We start from the raw sequence: 23,009 nt of genomic DNA, 5'->3' as shown, positions 1-23,009 counted from the left end.
AACTAACTCTCTCGGCATTTAACACCTTGCAGGTCCTAAAGGAAAGTACATATATATTATAAACTATACCATTTGAGCGTCGCAGTCTTTCAATTTACATGCATATTACAATCGTTAAAATTTACTTAAAAAGGGATTACGCTTCCGCGATTTTAAATATTATTTCCTGTAACCTAAATTTTCAGTTTGTGTTATCTTTCAGGATTGTACAAGCCCCGAGCTTCGAAGTGGCTGACTTTCCGTCATACCAGAAGTCCCACCTCTTTCCTGAGGTTACTGTTTCCGCTCACAAGGTTAACGGAAGAGATTTGGCATGTGATTGACGTGTGAAGCAGCCAATCAGCTAGTGCGTTAGCTGCTCCGATTAGGTTGGCTCCGATACCCCAACAAGCGTTGGCCGAGAGAGATTTCTTTTTGGCCCAAGGTTCAAAATGGCGCAGTTGAGTTATGTACGCGTCGTGGTGGAGAAAAACGACAGCGACGAGCGGGCTGACCTACCGTCAACTCCCAGCGCGGAGATCCTCAAAGTGAACCCGGCTTTGCATTCTTCCTCGGAGCACAGTAAAACAGCGGCCAAGAAAAGGAAGATGCAGCCATTGCCCGATGGTTACGGTAAACCCAAAGTGGAAGTGCGTGGCGCCCTGCCGCCGCCAACTAGTTTGTTACCGGCGGGGAAAGCTAATGATGGGAAAGATGGGGACAGAGACCGGGAGAAGGGCAGTGGTAACAGTATCAAACGCTGTCCAGAACTCGGCGTTAGCTCTAAATATACAGTGGCTGCTCCTGCTCCTCGTCCCCTTCCCCCTGTTTACTCCTCTCTCTACCTTCACTCAAAATCCAATAAACCCTCCAAGGAAAAGTACAACAGCAGCAAAGAGAAGGAGAAGAAACACAGGGCTAAAAAAGAAAACGGTGACGTCAAGTTAATTCAGAAAGGTACAGTCGTGCATGTTTTGAAGTTAAATTACTTCTGAGTTCCCACTCGCCGTATCGTGTTTTTGTTTTTTGCTTGTATTGTTGACAGCAAGTGCGAATGTTGCACCTGAATGGAGCTACTGTGTTATGTACTGTTCCCAGATGATTTTTTTTGGCGCCAGCCGTGTAATAGAGTTCGGCAAATCTGCATCAATTTAATAGAGGATTGTCGGAATCTAACTAGCAGACGTAATAGATATTATTGGAGATTTTGCTAGTAATATTGTGTAGTGAGTTTTATATTTTAAGTAGAACGCGAACTGACAGATTAGTATATTTTGCTGTACTTTGCACATCTTTTTATTGAAGTTAATTTGTTGTAAAGTTACTTTTAATGAACCACTGGTTGCTTATTCAGTCACTATGTTTCTGCCCACGCCCCTCTACTTTGCCCCTATAGTCCTCGTTTTTAAAATTCTACTCCGTAGTTACCTCCGCCCAACTCTTAGAAATGTGAGCTGTTGTCAAATCTGTTGGTAATGATGAAAACCGAGGTTAAATGTTTGTATATACCAAAATTTCTGATGTTGCATAATTTTTAAATTCACGACACTACCAGTAAGCTTGGGGAGCTCTCCATACAGAGGAAAAGTAATGTGTATATTGAGTGCCCTAAATAAATAGCAGCGCATGTCTTATTGCTTTTCATAAAAAAATGTTAAGGTAAGTTTATTTATAATTGTCAGGATTGGGTCCCTGGATGCTGTCTGACTTGGCCCTGTCTTATGGGGCTGCGAATGATGCAGAAAAGCCCGAAGCATAGTGAATCAGCCATCTCTGATGCTTTTTTTTAGTTGTTCAACAGCTGTTTGTTGGCATAATTTTAGTGCATGATACAGGCAAGCTACAAACTTGTGATTAAATCTACAGACTTACGATTAAACCTAAGGGCATATAGCTAGTGAAAAAAAAACAAACATTAATATTAAAGGCACCAAGGCTTTGGATCTTTATGTGGGGGGCAAAAACTTGCATTTTCTATTTTGTTTCCTCCTTGCGTTAAGCTTATAGCTTCAACTAAGATTGAGAAAAAGAATGAATCTTCAAATGAACTCTGTTCCCAATACTATGTCCTATTTGCCACACGACTTTATTATTTAGCTGTGACTGCCTCAAAAAGTGGTGAATATTCAATGAGAAGCTGAGGGTTATATTTGGTACAGCAGAAAACTATTGTGATGTATGGATAAATTTCATTCTCACTGCAGTGTGTATGCATCTCTGAAGTGAAAGTTTTCTTTGTTATGGAGTTTTTGGACTCTGGAGAAGCCTTATAAAAGCTCCAAAGATGTTTTTTAAAGGTTGTTAAAGTACCACATAATATTGCAAAACAAGAGATTTAGCAAATGTTGGAGGATGGCAGGATACTTTAGGAGGATGTAGGTTGGTGAAATGGGCAGACACATGGCAGGTGAAACTTGACAGAGAAATGTGAAATGATGCATTTCGGAAGGTCGAATGATGTATTAACTAATTGGTACAATATAAAAGGAGATGCTGGAACAGAGACACCTAGGGGTTTACATACGCAAATCTTTGGAAGGGCAAGTTGATTTTGTTTTTTTGAAAATTTGGGTTCCTTGATTTTATCAATATAGGAAAAAGAAACAAGGAAGTTATGCAAACCCTTTATAAGCCACTTTCTTAGGTATCAGCTTAAATTGTGTCTAATTCTGGGACTTTAGGAAGCAATGATAGGGCCTTAAAGAAGGTACGGAGGAGATTTACTGGAATGGCGCCTGGTGAAGTACCAGTTCTGGGGAGAGGCAAGAGAAGCTTGGATTGTTCTCATTGGATGAGAGAAATTTCATAGAGGAATGCAAATTGAGGGGCTTGATAAGAGTAAATAGTGCGCTGGCGGGAAGATCAGTAGGAGATATAGTTTAAAGATGATTGACAAATGAGCCAGATAAACATTTTTTTATATACTGAGTTATGATGATCTGGAATGCACTGCTAGAAAGGGTAGTAAAAGCAAGTTCAATAGCATCTTTCAAAGGAAATTTTATAAGTGCTTGAAAAGGAAAATAAGTTGCAGGAATGTGGGGAAAAGAGGGGAGTTGGTTAGCTCTTTCAAAGAGCCAGCACAGGTGGGACGGGCCAAATGGCTGCCTTGTGTGCTGTATAGCTCTATGATGTATTAATTTAACAAGACGAGTTTGTCCTGTGTGGATTTAATTACAGAGGATACACTTACCAGGAAAGATTGAACAGGCTGGGGCATTTTTCTCTGGAAAAGACAAGGCTGATGAGTGACCTGATTATCAGTCTTTTAAGATAATGTAAAGAATTGATAGGATAGATGTAGAGAGAATGTTTCCACTTGTGAGGAGTTCAAAACTAGAGATTATAATGATAAGATAATCACTAAGAAATCCTATATTGAATTTAGAACAAACGCCTTTGTCCAAAAGTAGTAAGAATGTAGAATTCACTACCACAAGGAATAGTTCAGGTAAATATCCTAGGGAGAAAAGAAGAGATTTATATGCTGACAGGGTTAAATGAAGATGGATTGGAGGAGGCTTGTGTGAAGCATAAATGCTGGCACAGACCAGTTGGGACGAATGACCTGTTTCTGTGCTGCAGACTTATTGTAACTTGGTGATATAAATCTATTCATGTCAGGTGGCATGAGTTTTCAATGGACCAGCTAAATGGAACCTATGCCAGTGGGTTTGTTAAACTATTGGGAATACATCTGCTCTGTTTTCCAAGTGTATGGCAAGATTTGTGTCACAGTTAGCTAAATTATGAAGGCATGATTTTTGACAAGTGTTGCTACATGCCTAGTAGGAGCTTGGTATTTTTAGAACTAATGAGATTCACAGAAGACTAGTTATAAAGAAATGTATCTTCTCCCCACAGATTGTGTGGAATAGATGCGCAGAAAAACAGTTAATGCCATGCTGATTTAAAAGTTTTATCGCCTAGTCAGTGCCTGGGCACTGTTAAGATAACCTTGGCCATCTGTACATTTTGGGATACCATGTGTTACTGGGAGCTGTCATTTTGAACTGTTGTAGCAACCAGTTTGGGTTCAATGGTAACATTTTGAGATTATTTTGCAGTTTTACTTGTGCTTTTGGAGGCTAGGAAGAACCATCCAGCAAAAGCTATATTGAAATGATAACATTCATGATGGGGCAGACCATATGCTGTGTGGAAGAGGGAGGCTTGATCTCTTAAATGTCCTTTTTCAATTGACCACAGGCAAATAAAGTCACACTTTATTTGTCCACAAATGCAGTGGCTTTCTCAAACACAACCAACTGTAGGCTGTCTGCTGTGGCCAGGGAAAACAGGGATGAGTATCTAAAACAATATAAAATAAGCTAAAATTAGGGAAAACAGAACAAGAAAGTGACAAGATATGGCAAAAAGGATTGTTGTAGCTAGAAAATAAAGCATTCCACTGATTATAAATATTTTCTACAAATGTAAGATATTGGTGTAATGCCTTTATATTCTTCTTTGACTAGCATGATGAAGTTAGAGTTGAATCATGAGGACCAGTTGCATAAGCTTGACTAGTATTCCTTGAATTTAAAAGATTGAGGGATTATTTAATTGGGGTGATTAAGATAATAAATGGATTTGATAGGATAGATAAAGAGAAACATATTTCCTCTAGGGAAGTCCAGAACAAGGGAGTGTAATCTCAAAATTAAAGCAAAGCCATTCAGCAGTCAAATCATCAGTCCAAACATGATGCACTTTTTCGTACACTGGGCAATAGAAATCTGGAACAAAAAACTGAAAGTGATGGAAAAACTCAGGAGGTCTAACAGCATCTGTGGAGAGAAAAAAAAACAAGAGTTAATGTTTTGAGTCCATATGACTTCTTCGGAGCTGGAATAGAAATCTGAAATTCTCTTCCCCAAAAAGGCTGGATTCTTTGCCAATTTCAAGATCGGTAAGGATCTAAAAGGCAAGTAAATGAGATTGAGATACAGATTAACCATGATATAATAGAATGGCTTGTGGGGCTGAATGGCCTACTTCTGTTCCTCTTGTTGTGATATATTTGGAAATAAACTTTTATTGTGCCGTTTCTGCTTTCTAATTTATAATAATGAAGGACACTCTTTTCTCTACTAATTTGGTAGTTTTTTTAGCTTTGTTCAGGAGTCAGTTGAAATTAGTAAATGCAGTCATAGTATCTGAAGTTCAATGGCCGGAGATGCTGTAAAATGTTCTAACTGTTTGATCATTGTTGGCCAAAGGTGCTTGGCTTAATTGATTGTCCAATTTTGTCCAAAATTTAAACAAATCCAGATTGACCCTGTAACCACACTGTTTTTTAACATCATTGCTGTCTCTTTTTCATATGTGCCGCTGTGGGGAAAACACTCGTTCTGAAATAAAAGCAGAAATTGCTGGCAGCACTCAGCTGATCGAACAGCATATGTGGAGAGTGGTCAGTAGGGTTAATCTTCCAGTTCAAATGAAAGAAAGACTTGCATTTATATAGTGCCTTTAGCAACCTCAGGACTTTCCAAAATACTTTATAGCCAATTAAGTACTTTATTTTTTAAGTGTGGCCACTTTGATAATGTAGGAAATAACTTTTGTCAGAACAGAATTCTCTTTCTGAGATGTTCTTAACAAGTGCAACACTTAAAATCTACAGAATGCACAAAGTTGGTTAACAGGAAACTAAATGCATCAGTTTGTATGGCTAATATTTGGATTCTATAAATTCATTTTATTAAGTAATGATGGAAGGATATGATTGAATAAGAACTACTACAGTATACTCAGGTTAAGATGCAAGTACATTGCACCATACCAAAGAGGATATATATGCCTTATAAATAATTGTTGCCATGAGGTGACAGATGTCAGTGATAGCACAAATGAAATGCTTTTCTCTCTCTTGGTATCTTATGTCAGCATTAAGTATTTCATAGTGTAATATTGGACAAGGAAGTGAAGCTGCTTCCACTCCTCCCTGATTGGTTACAACCACACTTGCTTCGCTACTCCACCAATTAAGCATTTCCACTTTCCATATTGGCAGTACTTGTATCAGTTTTGTTAAGAAGCTATCAGAGAACTTGTGGATCCGTGCCATCAGTGATTTTGGTTGAACTAATTTTAAGTAGAGTTGTTGCTAGCAGACTCGTGTCATGGATCGAAATACTGGATGCACAGAGAAATACGTATACATAACCAGCTGTCGACAATTTCTCCAGAAAAATCTTTTAAATTTATAGGCGTCATAATGTCACGTAAATGAGACTCTCTTACTGTCCCTGGTTTCCTGCAATGTTACTGTTGGTAAATTTCAGCATTGCTCCCTATATCCAAATTACCGATATCTATCAAGACCAAATGGACGCGAGCATTGACCTAGGGTACATCATTTCAGTCTTCTCCAACTCGAGCAACATGTGTTGATTTTAAATGTCTGTTGATCAACTTTTTATCTACGCTGCTAAATTTTCTCTCCATATGTCTAAAGTTTTCAAACTTACTTTTAAAAGTTGTCTTTAGAAGTGAGTTGACTGGTTCACTGTAATTCCTTGGATTTAGGTCCACTGTGAGGTTGGGGGAAGATCACTGGACATTGATTGTGGGTATGGATTGGGAAACTACAGTTTGAATTTATATTTGACTGTTAACATAGAGAATTGTCTCAGAGTGCTTCAGAAATAAGCTTAAGGAAAACCTGATGTTGACCTGGTAATGGACAGACTAGGATGGCATCTGAAAGCTTAGCCAAAGAGATAGATATTGGGATTTTTTTTTAGAAGTGGAGGATTTGGGGAGGGAGCTCCAAAAAGTAGAATAAATATGTCTGAAAGAACCACCAGCCATGACGGGACAAAGAAAGAGGAATGCATAGAAGGCAGAGGAATACAGAGTTTAGGAAGTGCTGTGTCCATTTGAGGCTAAATGGACGAGATGGGGCATAGAATCAGTGGTAAGAGAGTGGAGATTTTAATAGGTGCTGAAGATGGTGCTTTCAATTTCTTCAAACTCAGCTGGAGGAACACGTGGCACTTCCAAGATTAAGTTGGATTAGCAGTCTGACAGCATACGTGTGATAAAGGGGTCGAAAAGATGGTGGAGGAGTAAGTGACTGTATTTCACAGAATCGCAGTGCAGAAGAGGCCCTTCGGCCCATCGAGTCTGCACCAACACGTGAGAAACACCTGACCTACCTACCTAATCCCATATACCAGCACTTGGCACATGGCAAGTCATAACATTCAAGGCTAAGTGCTCATCCAGGTACTTTTTAAAGGATGTGAGGCAACCCACCTCCACCACCCTCTCAGGCAGTGCATTCCAGACTGTCACCACCCTCTGGGTAAAAAAGTTTTTCCTCCCATCCCCCACTAAACTTCCTGCCCCTCACCTTGAACTTATGTCCCCTTGTGACTGACCCTTCAACTAAGGGGAACAGCTGCTCCCTATCCACCCTGTCCATGCCCCTCATTATCTTGTACACCTTGATCAGGTCGCCCCTCAGTCTTCTCTGCTCCAACGAAAACAACCCAAGTCTATCCAACCTCTCTTCATAACTTAAATGTTTCATCCCAGGCAACATCCTGGTGAATCTCCTCTGCACCCTCTCCAGTGCAATCACATCCTTCCATTGCAGCCAGAACTGCACACAGTAGTCCAGCTGTGGCCTCACCAAGGTTCTATACAACTCCAACATGACCTCCCTACTTTTGTAATCTTTGCCTCGATTGATAAAGGCAAGTGTCCCAAATGCCTTTTTCACCACCCCACTAACATGCCCCTCTGCCTTCAGAGATCTATGGACACACACGCCAAGGTCCCGTTGTTGTTCAGAGCTTCCTAGTGTCATGCCGTTCATTGAATACGTCCTTTTCAAATTACTCCTTTCAAAGTGTATCACCTCACACTTTTCAGGGTTAAATTCCATCTGCCACTTATCTGTCCATTTGACCATCCCGTCTTTATCTTCTTGTAGCCCAAGACACTCAATTTCACTGTTAACTGCCCGGCCAATCTTTGTGTCATCCGCAAATTTACTAATCCTACCCCCTACATAGTCATCTATGTTGTTTATATAAATGACAAACAATAGGGGACCGAGCACAGATCCCTATGGTATGCCACTGGACACTGGCTTCCAGTCACTAAAACATCCTTCTGTCATCATCCTCTGTCTCCTACAACTAAGCCAATTCTGAATCCAGCTCATCAAATTACCCTGTATCCCACATGCATTTGCCTTCTTTATAAGTCTCCCATGTGGGATCTTTTCAAAGGCTTTGCTGAAATCTATATAAACTACATCAACTGCACTACCCTCATCTACACACCTGGTCACCTCTTCAAAATGTTTAAATTAATGCTGTCCAATATTTAGCCCCTTAACTGATATAGTTAATTGGAAATCCAGATATGGGTAATTACATTTCTGATTTTTCTTAATCTTTCGTGGGATATGGGTGTCTCTGGCAAAGCCAACATGTTGCCTATCCCTAATTGCCCTTAAGAAGGTGGTGAGCTTCCACCTTGAACCACTGCAGTCCATCTGGCCCAGGTAATCCCACAGTGTTATTAGGGACTTCCAGGATTTGATGTAGCAATAGTGAAGGAACAGCAAAATAAGAATATATGAATTAGGAGCACGGGTTGGCAATTTGGCCCCTCGAACTTGTTCCGCCATTCAATAAGATCATCGCTGATCTGGTTGTGGCCTGTACTCTGCATTCCACCTCTCCCAAAAATCTTTGATTCCCTCGTTAGTCAAGAATCTATCTACCTCTTTAAAAAAAAATTAATTGACCCTGCCTCCACCGTGCTCACCAAAAATTTTCAAAGAGAAAAATTCTTATTTCTGTCTTAAATGGGAGACCCCTTATTTTTAAACTGTGTCCGCTAGTTCTAATCTCTCCACAAGGGGGAACGTCCTTTCAACATCCACCCTGTTAAGCCCCCTCAGGACTTTTATGTTTTAATAATATCACCTCTCAGTCTTTTAAACTCCAGTGGATACAGGCCCAGCCAGTGCAACCTTTCCACGTATGATAAACCCCCATCCTAGGGAGCAGTCTTTCTAATTCTAATTTCTGCCCCCTCTTTCACCTCTTGATTCACAATTATTTCTGGGGTATTATTTGTAGCCTCTACAATGAAGCCAGATGCAAAATATCAGATCAGTTCATCTGCCATTTCCTTATTTTCCATTATTATTTCCCCATTCTCACTCTCTAGAGGCCCAAAGCTCATTTTGATCTTTTCCTTTTTAAGTACCTGTAGTAACTCTTGCTATGGGGATGCAGTGGCTGCGTGGTATTGTCACTGGACTAGTAGTCCAGAGACCCAGGTTAATGCTCTGGGGACCTGGGTTCAAATCCCGCCATGACAGATGTCTAATGATGGCCATGAAACCAATGTCGATTGTCGTAAAAACCCACCTAGTTCACTAATGTCCTTTAGAGAAGGAAATATGCTGCCCTTGCCTTTGATTCCAGGCTCTTAAATGCCCTCTGAAATGGTTGTATCAAACTGCTACAATGTCTATTAAGGAATGGAACCGAATGGACCACTTGGCATCGACTTAGGCACCGGAAATGACAGCAGCAAACTCAACCCTATCGACCCTGCAAAGTCCTTCTTGCTAACATCTGGGGGCTTGTGCCAAAATTGGGAGAGCTGTTCTACAGCCTGACATGGTCACACTCACAGAATCACACCTTACAATGTCCCAGAAGCCACCATCACCATCCCCGGGTATGTGCTGTCCCACTGGCAGGATGGACCCAGCAGAGATAGTGGCAGAGTGGTATACAGTTGGAAGGGAGTTGCCCCTGGAGCCATCATCATTGACTCCGGACCCCATGAAGTCTTGTGGCATTGGGTCAAAAATGGGCAAGGAAACTTCCTGCTGATTACCATGTACCGCCCCCCTCAGCTGATGAATCAGCACTCCTCTATGTTACTTGGACGAAGCACTGAATGTCCCCTGGGTGGGGGACTTCACTGTCCATTGCCAAGGCGGTGAGGGAGCCAACAAGGGAAAAACATACTTGACCTCACCTTCTCAAATCTCTCTGCTGCAGATGCATCTGCCCATGACAGTATAGGTGGGAATGACCACTGCACAGTCCTTGTGGAGACGAACCCCCGTCTTCACATTGAGGATACCCTCCATTGTGAAGTGTGGCACTACCGCTGTGCTAAATAGGATAGGTTTCAAAAAGATCGAGCAACTTGAGATTGGGCATCCATGAGGCGCTGTGGACCATCAGTAGTAGCAGAATTGTACTTGACCACAACCTGTAACCTCATGGCCTGGCATATCCCCCCCACTCTACCATTACCATCAAGCTAGGGGATCAACACTGGTTCATTGAAACATGCAGGAGGGCATGCCAGGAGCAGCAGGCATACCTAAAAGTGAGGTGTCAACCTGGTGAAGCTACAACTTGGGACTACTTGCATGCTAAACAGCGTTAACTGCATGTGACAGACAGCTAAGTGATCCCATAAGCTACAGTTCAGATCTAAGCTCTGAGGTCCTGCCACATCCAGTCTGGTGGACAATTGAACAACTCGCTGGAGGAGGAAGATCCACAAATATCCGCATCATCAATGGTGGAGGAGCCCAGCATATCAGTACAAAAGATAAGCCTGAAGCATTTGCAACAATCTTCAGATAGAAGGCTGAGTGGATGATCTATCTTGACTTCCTGAGGCCTCCAGTGTCACAGATGCCAGTCTTCAATCAATTCGATGCACCCCACATGATATCAAGAAACTGCTGAAGGTGTTGGATAATGCAACGGCCATGGGCCCTGACAATATTCCTACAATAATATAGAATACTGGTGCTCCACAACTTGCCATGCCCCTAGCCAAACTGTTCTAGTCTCGCTACAGCACTGGCATCTACCCAGCAATGTGAAAAATGGCCCAGATATGTCATGTACAGAAACAGCAGGACAAATCCAACCTGGCCAATTACCACCCCATCAGTCTACTCTTGATCATCAGTAGAGTGATGAAAGGGGTCATCAACAGTGCTATTAAGTGACACTTGCTTAGTAGTAACCTGCTCACTAGTGCTCAGTTTGGGTTCTGCCAGGATCACTCAGCTCCTGACCTCCTTACAGACTTGGTTCAAACATGGACAAAAGAGCTGAAATGAGAGGTGAGGTGAAAGTGACTGCCCTTGACATCATGGTAGCATTTGACTGAGCTTGGCATCAAGGAGCCCTATCAAAATTGGAGTCGAAGGGAATTGGGGTGGTGGGGGGAATCTCCGCTGGCTGGAGTCATACCTAGCACAAAGGAAGATGGTTGTGGTTGTTGGAGGTCAGTCATCTCAATACCAGGACATTACTGCAGGAGTTCCTCAGGATAGTGTCCTAGACCTGACCATCTTCAGCTGTTTCTTCAATCACATTCCTACCATCCTTCCATCATAAGGTCAGAAGTGGGGATGTTCAGCACCATTCATGACTCCTCAGATACTGAAGCAGTCCATGCCCAAATGCAGCAAGATATGGACAATATCCAGGCTTGGGCTGACAAGTGGCAAGTAATATTCGTGCCACACAAGTGCTGGGCAATGACCATCTCCAACAAGAGAGAATGCAATCATTGCCCTTGATGTTCAGTGGCATTGCCATCGCTGACTCCCCAATATCAACATCCTGGGGGTTACCACTGACCAGAAACTGAACCGGACTAGCCACGTAAATACTGCGGCTACAAGAGCAGGCCAGAGGCTTGAAATCCTGTAGCGAGTAACCCGAGTAACTCACCACCTGACTCCCTAAAGCCTGTCCACCATCTACAGGGCACAAGTCAGGAGTGTTGTGGAATATTCTCCACTTGCTTGGATGAGTGCATCTCCAACAACACTCAAGAAGCTGCACACCATCCAAGACAAAGCAGCCTACTTGATTAGCACCACATCCACAAACATTCACTCCCTCCACTGCTGATGCACAGTAGCAACAGGTGTGTAGCATCTATGAGATGTGCTGCAGGAGCTCATCAAGCCTCCTTATACGGCATCTTCCAGACCCATGACCACTATCATCTAGAAGGACAAGAGCAGCAGACACCACCTGGAAATTTCTGTCCAAGCCACACACGGTCCTGACTTGGAAATGTATTGCCATTCCTTCACTGTCACTGGGTCAAAGTCCCTAGAACTCCCTCCCTAACAGCACTGTGGGTGTAGCTACACCACGTGGACTGTAGCAGTTCAAGAAGGCAACTGACCTGCACCTTCTCAAGGCCAATTAGGGATGGGCAATAAATGCTGGCCTTGCCAGCAATGCCCACATTCCGAGAATGAATAAAAAATGATTTTATATTTCTAGCTAGCTTTCTCTCGTACTCTCTCCCTCCTCATTAATCTTTTAGTCATTCTTTGATGCTCTTTATATGCTGTGCAATCTTCTGACCGGCCACTCATTTTTGTAGAATTATACGCTTTTTCTTTCAATTTGATACTATCTTTAACTTCTTTAGTTAGCCACGGATGGTGCCTTTCCCTTAGCCTTTCTTTCTCACTGGAATGTATCTTTTGGAGTATTCTGAAATATCTCCTCAAATGTCTGCCACTGCATCTCTACTGACCCAACTGTTAACCTAATTTCCCAGTTTACTTTAGCCAGCTCTGTCTTCATACCCTCATAATTGCCCTTAATTAAGATATAGTTCCAAGTCACATGGTGTGTGGCTTGGAGGGGAGCTTGCAGATGGTGGTGGTGTTCCCATGTGTCTGCTGCCGTTGTTGTTCTTGATGGTAGAGCCATGGGTCTGAAAGGTACTGTCGAAGGAGCCTTGGTGAGTTGCTGCAGTGTATCTTGTATATAGTACACCCTGCTGCCACTGTTGGTAGTGGAGGAAGTGAATGTTTAAGTTGGGTGGGGTGCTGATCAAGAGGACTGCATTCTCCTGGATGGCGTCAAGCTTCTCGAGTGTTGTTGGAGCCGTGCTCATCCAGGCAAGTGGAGAGTATTCCATCACACTCGTCTTGTAGATGTTAAATAGACTTTGTGGAGTCGGGAGGTGAAGTACTTGCCCCTGAATTCCCAATCTCTGACTGCTCTTGTAGCCACAGTATTTAAATAGCTGGACTAGTTCAGTTTCTTGTCATGGTAACCCCCAAGATGTTGTTAGTGGGGGATTCAGCAATGGTAATGCCATTGAATATTAAGGGGAGATGGTTGGATTCTCTCTTGTTCGAGATGGTCATATTACCTGGCAAATGTGTGGTGTGAATGTTACTTGCCACTTATCAGTCCAAGCCTGAATGTTGTCCAATGCAGACGGACACAGGCCGCTTTAGTATCTGAGGAGTTATGAATTCCCACTTCTGATCTTATGATGGAGGGAAGGTCAGTGATAAATCAGCTGAAGGTGGTTGTGCCTAGGGCCCGACTCTGAGGAACTGCTCCTGCAGCAATGTCCTGGGACTGCGAAAACTGACCTCGACAAATCAGAATCATCTTCCTTTGTGCTAGATGTGACTCCAACCATTGGATTCCCATTGAGTTCAGTTTTGTCAGGGCTTATTGATGCCACACTGTCAAATGCCCTTGATGTCAAGGGCAGTCACTCTCACCTCTGGATTTCAGCTCTCTTGCCTATGTTTGGGCCAAGGCTGTAATGAGGTCATGAGCCTTTGCAGTATTAAGTACCTTAACCACTTCATATGGAGTGAATCGATTCGGGTGAAGACTGGCATCTGAGAGTTGGGGACCTCAGGAGGAAACGGAAATGGATCATCCAGTTGGCACTTCTGACTGAAGATGATTGCAGATGCTTCAGCCTTGTCTTTTGCACTAAAGTCCTAGGCTCCCATATCATTGAGGATGGGGTTATTTGTGGAGTTGCCCCCTCTAGTTCATTGTTTAATTGTCGTCCACTATTCCTGACTGAACATGGCAGGATTGCAGAGCTTTGATTTGATCCATTTCTTGTGGGATAGTTTAGCTCAATCTATCGCATGCAGCTCCCACTATTTGGCGTGCAATTAGTCCTGTGTTCTAGCTTCACCGGGCTGCTGGTTTTTAGGTATGCCTGGTGCTGCTCCTGTCATGCCCTCTTGTCCTCTTCACTGGACCAGGGTTGATCTCTTGACTTGATGGCAATGGTAGAGTGAGGGATATGAGTGAGGTTACAGATTGTGATTGAATGCAGTTCTGCTGCTGCCGATGGGATCACCTCATGGATGCCTATTTTTGACTTGCTAGATCTATTCTATATCTGCCTTATTTGGCACAGTGGTAGTGCCACACAACATGGAGTATCTGCTCAGTGCCGAGATGGAACTTAGTCTTCACAAAGACTCTACGGTGGTCACTCTGTCGTGGACTTTACGGTCATGTACAGATACATAGGCTGCAGGTAGACAGGTGAGAACAAGGTCTCATAGGTTTTTTCCCCTTGTTGGTTTCCTTATCACTTGACACAGGCCCAGTCTGGCAGATCTGTCCCTTGGGATTCGACCAGCTTGGCCAGTTACGTTGTTACTACATCACTGGCCCCCACCCAGAGTACATTTTGTGCCTTTGCTAAGCTTGGTGCTTCTTCTAAGTGGTGTTCAATATGGAAGATTGCTGATTCATCAGCTGCAGGAGGACTGTTGGTGGTCATCGGTAGGAGTTTCCCTTACCTGTGTTTCACCTGATACCATGATACTTCATTAGGCCCAGAATCAATGTTGAAGATTCCCAGGACCAATCCCTCCTGACTGTTTATCACTATGCCAGTGCCTCTTCTGGATCTATCCTGCTGGAAATACTTAGGGATGGTGCTGATGGTGTCTGAGACATTGGCTGTAAGGCATGTTTCTGAGTATGACCAGGAGTGTAAGCAGGACTTTGCAGGGTTGACAGGGTGGGGTGTGCCGTTGTCGTTTCTGGTGCCTAAGCCGATGCTAGGTGGTTTTTTTTTACTTTTCTGTAGTGGTTTTGTATAACTAGGTGCCATTAAGAGTCAATCACATTGCTGAGAGGTCTGGAGTGCTATGTAGGCCAGACCAAGTAAGTACAGCAGATTTCCTTCCCTTAAGGAAGTCAGTGATTCAGGTAGGTTTTCGAGGCACCATTACTGAGACTGGCTTTTAATTTCAGATTTTTATTTATTAAATTCAAATTCCACCAGCTGCCATGGTGGAATTTGAATCCATGTTCCCAGGACATTAGCCTGGGCATCTGGATTACGAGTTCAGTGATGTAACCATTACACTGCCTTCTCCCCTGATCACTAAATAAAAATGATTAAGTGGCAAAGTTATTGTTCTGTGATCTCAACGCTCCTTCACATGGCATATGCATATCTACTTTTATTTTTTTCTGCATTTGTTGGTAAAATGTTAAGATGAAAAGCAGTGTGAGTGTTTTCGATCATTGCTCATTATTGAAGTGTTTTTTTTAAGCAAATATACATATGAAGTACAAGCTTGGCCTAAATAGCCAAGTGGTTATGGTACTGGGTTTGTAACCCCAAGATCAAGAGTTCAAATCTCACAATGGCAAACTATGAAACAATGTAACTTCATCTGAAACAGATGGAAACAGGTTTACTCAAAAAGAGTATCAAGAGTTCAAATCTCACAATGGCAAACTATGAAACAATGTAACTTCATCTGAAACAGATGGAAACGGGTTTGTACTCGAAAGAGTTACATCTTCTTGAGGCCTTCCGTGCTCGGTGGGCACCGCGGGGACTGGGGTGTTTTGTTGACCCCTTTAATCACATTTTGATTTAAAGTTTGTAAGGTTCCTTTAAATTTTGTCCTTGGTTTTACAGCTGACCTGAATTAGGGGCTGTGCCTGATTTTTCCCAATTTTGTTGATTTGGTTTAATTGGTTTCAATTAAAAGATTATCAAGAGTTCAAATCTCACAATGGCGAACTATGAAACAATGTAACTTCATCTGAAACAGATAGAAACGGGTTTGTACTCGAAAGAGTTACATATGAAGTACATTCCTCTCTATTGTGTATAAAAGGTGTCTACTACTAACAGTCAATGGCCAAAACGATATTGCCATAACTGCAATTGTGAATAGTCAGCAATTTCTATTGGGAAGCATTGGGTTAGTTGAGTAATAGAGATTTAGAAGTCCTTGGATAGACTAATGTGGGATAGGTGAAAACCCTTTGTAGGAACTGACTGACTGACAAATCTGGGACAGTAGAAGAAATTAAATGTTCAGTTGTATTAACTAATACAGCGAGGCAAGCAATCTGTTAATAGCCACGAAACAGAATTTTTAAAAAGCTGGAAAGTACTTGATGATGTACATGTGACCTCCTTTAACCTCCAGTTCAACAATATCTCTATTTTTAAAAAAATTCTTCTGTTCAAATACCACCATAGCTTCATGCCTCTTTCAGCCCAAAACCCTTTGTACTTTGCATTCTTCTAATTTTGGCTTCTCTGGCATTCCCAATTTCCTTTGCCCTCCATTGACAGCTGCACCTGTTTAGGCCTAAGCACTGGGGTTCTCTGTCTTTCCACCTCTCCTCTTCAAGTCTCTCCTTAGAATCTACCTCTGGCCAAGCTTTCAGCCGCCTTTCCTCATGTCTCTTTGTGGCTGGATGACAAATTTTGGTAAATGTTCCTGTGAAATGCTTTGGGACATTTTTATTACATTAAAGGTACTATATGAATGCAGTTACTTGTAGAAAGACAGTAAAATGATTGATGTGACTAAAGCAGCTCCACGATAGAAGCTGCTCAGGTGGAACATGAAAAGGAGACCCTGTCAAGAAAAATGGAACGATAACTAAGTGATGCAAGTGCCCAGATGAAAGATGAAATGCTATTTGGCTAGAGCAAAGGTCAGAGCAACATGAACTCAAGATGAAGTGACATGTCACAGGATCACTTTTGTGAACAGCATGGCGACTGTTTCAAGAGTAGACAGTCTGCATTTTGTCATCTCCATGTTGGAATACCTTGCTGTGAGCAGCAGTACAGTATTGCAAGTGAAGGAAGTATATGTGGCTAACAGTATGATATGAAAGAAATATTTTGGAACTTTAAACACTTCAAGAAGAAGCAAGTGGATTTGTGCAGCGGTTGCATGGGAAGGTTCCGATGGTAGATGAGTTGGTAGTGGAACATTGAACATCCGAAGAGCCTTCTGTTCCACATGAAATGTAGAGATGATTATTATGTACTAGATAACCTTAGAGGATTTCAGCCTGTGTAGACTGTGAAGTCAGTTCCATTTGATGCTAGATGATAACATTTTGTGCTGTATAAACACATCAATAAAACAACTCCTCTCCAGGCTTTACCTCCACATAGATCCCCAATAATGAATTAAGTTCAGATCAGTGGAGACCTCAATGATCGATTTTAAGTCATTTTACTGGATCCAGAGAAGTCAAAAACTTCTCCACAGCTTCTGCTTAATGCCAAGATAGGTTTTACAGCATTGGAAAGTTATTCCTACCATGTCCCTCCTAAATAGTACACAATGTTCTGACACTTATTGCATTTCCATGTGTAAATTGTACTCCATTCTTCAGACATTAACTTAATTAGCTCACGTAAGAGTGGGCATGAACCTAAATAGCAACATATCCATCTTTATATATATATATATATATATTGAGTCAGGTCTGTAGGGACTTTCATGAAACTTTGGGTGCCTGGCTGTTTTACTATCTCTTTGCTATTTTGACTTCAGTAGTTTTTCCTGCAGAATTTCTGTGTGGCAGTCGGATATGGGCAGCAGCATCTTTGGATGATCTTGAGTTTATGGAGGGTGGAAGATGGAGGCTGGCCAGGATTATGTTGGTAGGATTACTATGGCTGCAGGTTGAAAGAAAGGCTGCCCACTGGGACAGGATGAGAGATGTATACAATGTTGCAATCCTGGAACAGTGTGCAGCCTGGGGAACAGCGGGGCTTGTTAAAACAGTGCATTATCCCAGTGAGTCGTGACAATGCTAACTTAATTAGTTCACACTGTCTTCACAACACTAACCAATCACCATTTTCTCACTCAGAACTTCTATAGGCACTAATCATAAATCATCACCTAGTCACCGATTTACAATTTCCACACAATAATGAATGCAAGTCCATACTTTTATCATGGAAAACAACACTAACTAGTCTCAATTAATACCCATTGTTTCAGTCACTGTAAATCAGTGATGCCAACACGCTATACACACAGCATAAAACAGTGCATAAGATCATAAGAAATAAGAGCGGGAGTAGGCTATTTGGCCCATAGAGCCTGCTCTGCAAATCAATAAGATAATGGCTGATCTAATTGTGGCTTTCACTCCATTTTCCTACCTGTCCCCATAACCCTTGACTCCATTGTCAATCAAAAATCTGTCTAACTCAGTCTTGAGTATATTGAATTACCCAGACTCCACTGCTCTCTGGGATATAGAATTCCAAAGAGTAAAGACCCTCTGAGAATAAATTCTCCCTCCTCTCCAACTTAAGTGGGAGATCCCTTATTTTTAAACCGTGCCCCTCAGTTCTAGACTCCCCTATAAGGAAAAACATCCTCCCAGTATCCACCCTGTCGAATCTCCCCAATTTTATATGCTTCAGTAAGAATCCTCTCATTCTTCTAAACTCCAATGAGTATAGGCCTAACCTGCTCTGACAGATGTTAGGCTAACTGGCCTATAGTTTCCAGCTATTTAACTCCCTCCTTTCTTGAATAAAGGTGTTACATTTGAGTTGTCCAATCTGCTGGGACCATTACAAAATCTAGGGAATTTTGGAAGATTACAACCAATGGATCTACTGTCTCTGTAGCCATTTCCTTTAAGACTTGAGGCTGCAAGCAATTGGGTCCTTGGGACTTGTCAACCTTTAGGCCCAGTAGTTTTCCCAGTACCTTTTCCTTGGTGATTGTTTTAAGTTCCTCCCTGCTTTTTCTCTGTTGATTTTTAACTAACCTTGGAATGCTTTTTGTGTCTTCTGAAGACTGATACAAAGTACTTGTTCAATACTTTTGCCATTTCCTTGTTTCCATAAGACATAGGAGCAGAAATTAGGCCATTCGGCCCATTGAGTCTGCTCCGCCATTCAATCATGGCTGATAAGTTTCTCAACCCCATTCTCCCGCCTTCTCCTTGTAACCTTTGATTCCCTTACCCATCAAGAACCTATCTATCTCGGTCTTAAATACACTCAATGACCTGGCCTCCACAGCCTTCTGTGGCAATGAATTCCATAGATTCACCACTCTCTGGCTGAAGAACTTTCTCCTCATCTCTGTTCTAAAAGGTCTTCCCTTTACTCTGAGGCTGTGCCCTTGGACCCTAGTATCTCCTCCTAATGGAAACATCTTCCCCACATCCACCCTATCCAGACCTTGCAGTATTCTGTAAATTTCAATCAGATCCCCCCTCATCCTTCTAAACTCCATCGAGTATAGACCCAGAGTCCTCAAACGTTCCTCATATGTTAAGCCTTTCATTCCTGGGATCATTCTCGTGCACCTCCTCTGGACCCTCTCCAGGGTCAGCACATCCTTCCTGAGATACGGGGCCCAAAATTGCTCCCAATATTCTAAATGTGGTCTGACCAGAGCCTTATAAAGCCTCAGCAGCACATCCCTGCTTTTATATTCTAGTCCTCTCGAAATAAATGCCAACATTGCGTTTGCCTTCCTAACTACTGACTCAACCTGCAAGTTAACCTTAAGAGAATCCTGGACTAGGACTCCCAAGTCCCTTTGCACTCCAGATTTCTGAATTCTCTCCCCATTTAGAAAATAGTCTATGCCTCTATTCTTCCTACCAAAGTGCATGACCTCACACTTCCCCACGTTGTATTTCATCTGCCACTTCTTTGCCCATTCTCCTAACCTGTCCAAATCCTTCTGCAGCCTCCCCACCTCTTCCATACTCCCTGTCTCTCCACATATCTTTGTATCATCTGCAAACTTATCCAGGATGCCCTCAGTTCCTTCATCTAGATCATTAATGTATAAAGTGAAAAGTTGTGGTCCCAAAACTGACCCCTGCGGAACTCCACTAGTCACCGGCCGCCATCCTGAGAAGGACTCCCTTATCCCCAGTCTCTGCCTCCTGCCAGACGCCAATCTTCTATCCATGCTAGTAACTTGCCTCTAACACCATGGGCTCTTATCTTACTGAGCAGCATCCTGTGCAGCACCTTGTCAAAGGCCTTCTGGAAGTCCAAGAAGATAACATCCATTGGCTCTCCTTTGTCTAACCTACTCGTTACCTCCTCAAAGAATTCTAACAGATTTGTCCGGCATGACCTCCCCTTGATGAAACCATGCTGACTTTGCCTGATTTTACCATGCACTTGCAAGTATTCTGAAATCTCATCCTTAATAATGGACTCTAAAATCTTATCAACGACTGAGGTCAGGCTAATCGGCCTGTAATTTCCTGTCTTTTGCCTCACTCCCTTCTTAAACAGGGGGATTACCTTAGCGATTTTCCAGTCCTCTGGGACCCTCCCTGACTCTAGTGATTCCTGAAAGATCACCACTAATGCCTCCACTATCTCTTCAGCTATCTCCTTCAGAACTCTGGGGTGTAATCCATCTGGTCCAGTGATTTATCCACCTTCAGACCTTTCAGTTTTCCTAGCACCTTCTCCTTGGTAATGGCCACCATACTCACCTCTGCCCCCCGACTCTCTTGAACTTTGGGGATGTCACTCGTGTCTTCCACTGTGAAGACTGACGCAAGTTACCTATTCAGTTCCTCCACCATTTCTTTGTTCCCCACTACTACTTCTCCAGCGTCATTTTCCAGCGGCCCAATGCCCACTTTTGCCTCTCTCTTACCCTTGATATATCTAAAAAAACTCTTGCAATCTTCTTTTATATTACTGGCTAGTTTACCCTCATATTTAATCTTCTCCCTCCTTATTTCTGTTTTAGTTGTCCTCTGTTGGTCTATGTAGGCTTCCCAATCCCCGGTTTCTTCGCCGCATTGTATTCTTTCTCTTTAGCTCTTATGCTGTCCCTGACTTCCCTTGTCAGCCATGGTTGCCTCGTCCTCCCTTTAGTATGCTTCTTCTTCCTAGGGATGAATTTTTGCTGTGTCTCCCAAATTACTCCCAGAAACTCCTGCCATTGTTGTTCCACTGTCTTTCCTGCTAGGCTCATCTCCCAGTCAGTTCTGGCCAACTCCTTCCTCATGTCTCTGCAGTTGCCTTTATTCAACTGTAATACCGTTACATCTGATTCCAGCTTTTTCCTCTCAAATTGCAGGGTAAATTCTATCATATTATGGTCACTTCCTCCTAAGGGTTCCTTCACCTTAAGTTCTCTTATCAAATCTGCCTCCTTAGACATCACTAAATCTAGAATTGCCTGTTCCCTAGTGGGCTCCACCACAAGCTGCTCCAAAAAGCCATCTCGAAGACATTCCCCAAATTCCTTTTCTTAGGATCCACTACCAACCTGATTTTCCCAGTCTACCTGCATATTGAAATCCCCCATGATCACTGTAACCTTGCCTTTCTTACACAGCTTTTCTATCTCCTGGTGTATTTTGTGCCCCACATCCTGACTACTGTTCGGAGGCCTGTACATAACTCTCATTATGGTTTTTTTACCTTTGTGGTTCCTCAGCTCTACTCACACAGATTCTACATCATCTGACCCTACATCATTTCTTGCTATCGATTTAATTTCATTTCTTACTAACAAAGCAACCCCACCCCCTCTGCCAACCTGCCTATCTTTTCGATAGGATGTATATCCTTCGTTATTTAGCTCCCAGTCCTGATCCCCTTGCAGCCATATCTCCGTAATGCCCACCACATCATACCTGCCAATTTCAATCTGTGCCACAAGCTCATTTACCTTATTTCGTATACTGCGTGCATTCAGATACAACACCTTCAGTCCTGTATTTCCCATCCCCTTTCTCATTGTCGTCCCTTTATCTGATGTGCTTGAAGTTAGATTCCTAGGCCTTTCCAAACACTCTGTCCTATTTTGTGTTCTGGAGACTTTAATAGCCTCTCCTGGGCTCTCCTTTCTTTTCAGTTTTTTCATAATTTTCCATGAAGTTGAATCCACCCCCCCACACACTAACCTGCTGCTTTGTTTCCCGTTAGTCATACTTCTTGGAGACTTTCTAGAATAAAGTCCTGTTGACCACCCTATTTACCCTTTTCGCTAGAACATTGGTCCCAGATCGGTTCAGGTGGAGACCATCCCAACGGTACAGATCCCTCCTGTTCCAATACTGATGCCAGTGCTCCACGAAATGGAACCCTTCTTTCCCGCACCACTCCTTTAGCCACGTGTTTACTTCCCTTATTCTTGCGTCCCTATGCCAATTTGTACATGGCTCGGGTAGTATTCCAGAGATTATAACCCTTGAGGACCTGTTCTTTCATTCAGTTCTTAGTTCCTGATAATCCCCAAACTGGTCCTCTTTCCTAGTCTTACCTTGTTATTTGTCCCGATGTGGACCACAACAAATGGATCCTCCCCCTCCCTCTCCAATACCCTTACAAGCCGGTCAGAGATGTCCCTCACCCTGGCACCGGGCAGGCAACATACCATCGATCCTGCTTAATACCCCAACCTCACCCTCTAAGGGACCAACTCTCACTTTAGTTACTTGTTTCCTTTTTATATGCTTGTAGAAATTTTTACTGTCTGATTTTATATTTCTAGCTATCCTTCTCTCATATTCTAATTCCTCCCTCATTTTTTAGTCATTTTTTGCTGATTTCTAAAATTTATCCAGTCTATTGATCTACCACTAATTTTCGCAGTTTTGTATGCATTTTCTTTCAACTTGATACTATCCTTGATTGCATTCTTCTCAGCCTTTCTTTCTCAATGAAATATACCTTTGAGAGTTATGAAATATTTCCTTAAATGTCTGCCACTGTTTCTCTATCACCCTACCTTTTAACCTATTTTCTCAGTCCAATTTTGCCCTTGTAATTGCCTTTTGTTAAGCTTATGACACCAGTCTAAGACCCACAATTCTAACCGTCAAACTGAATGTGAAATTCTGTCATGTTATGATCACAGCTGCTTGGGGGCTCCTTGATTGGTACTGTGTCATTACACATCA

The 23,009-nt window shown here is 42.5% G+C and overlaps 1 protein-coding gene across 1 annotated transcript in view; it reads left to right on the top strand.

Annotated features, from left to right (window-relative positions):
• Nucleotides 1–302: 302 nt before the first annotated feature.
• Nucleotides 303–23,009, top strand: part of LOC121285844 (lysine-specific demethylase RSBN1L-like) — a 76,733-nt gene continuing 54,026 nt past the window's right edge. Inside the window, exon 1 of the mRNA XM_041202727.1 lies at nucleotides 303–936. Coding sequence (XP_041058661.1) covers nucleotides 432–936 — 505 coding nt within the window. The 5' untranslated portion in view covers nucleotides 303–431. The remainder of the gene's footprint in view (nucleotides 937–23,009) is intronic.

The sequence above is a fragment of the Carcharodon carcharias genome, chromosome 13, assembly GCF_017639515.1.
Source record: "Carcharodon carcharias isolate sCarCar2 chromosome 13, sCarCar2.pri, whole genome shotgun sequence".
Lineage (NCBI taxonomy): Eukaryota > Metazoa > Chordata > Chondrichthyes > Lamniformes > Lamnidae > Carcharodon > Carcharodon carcharias.
Note: the sequence above shows the minus strand (reverse complement) of the source record. Positions and strands in the feature narration are given on the sequence as shown.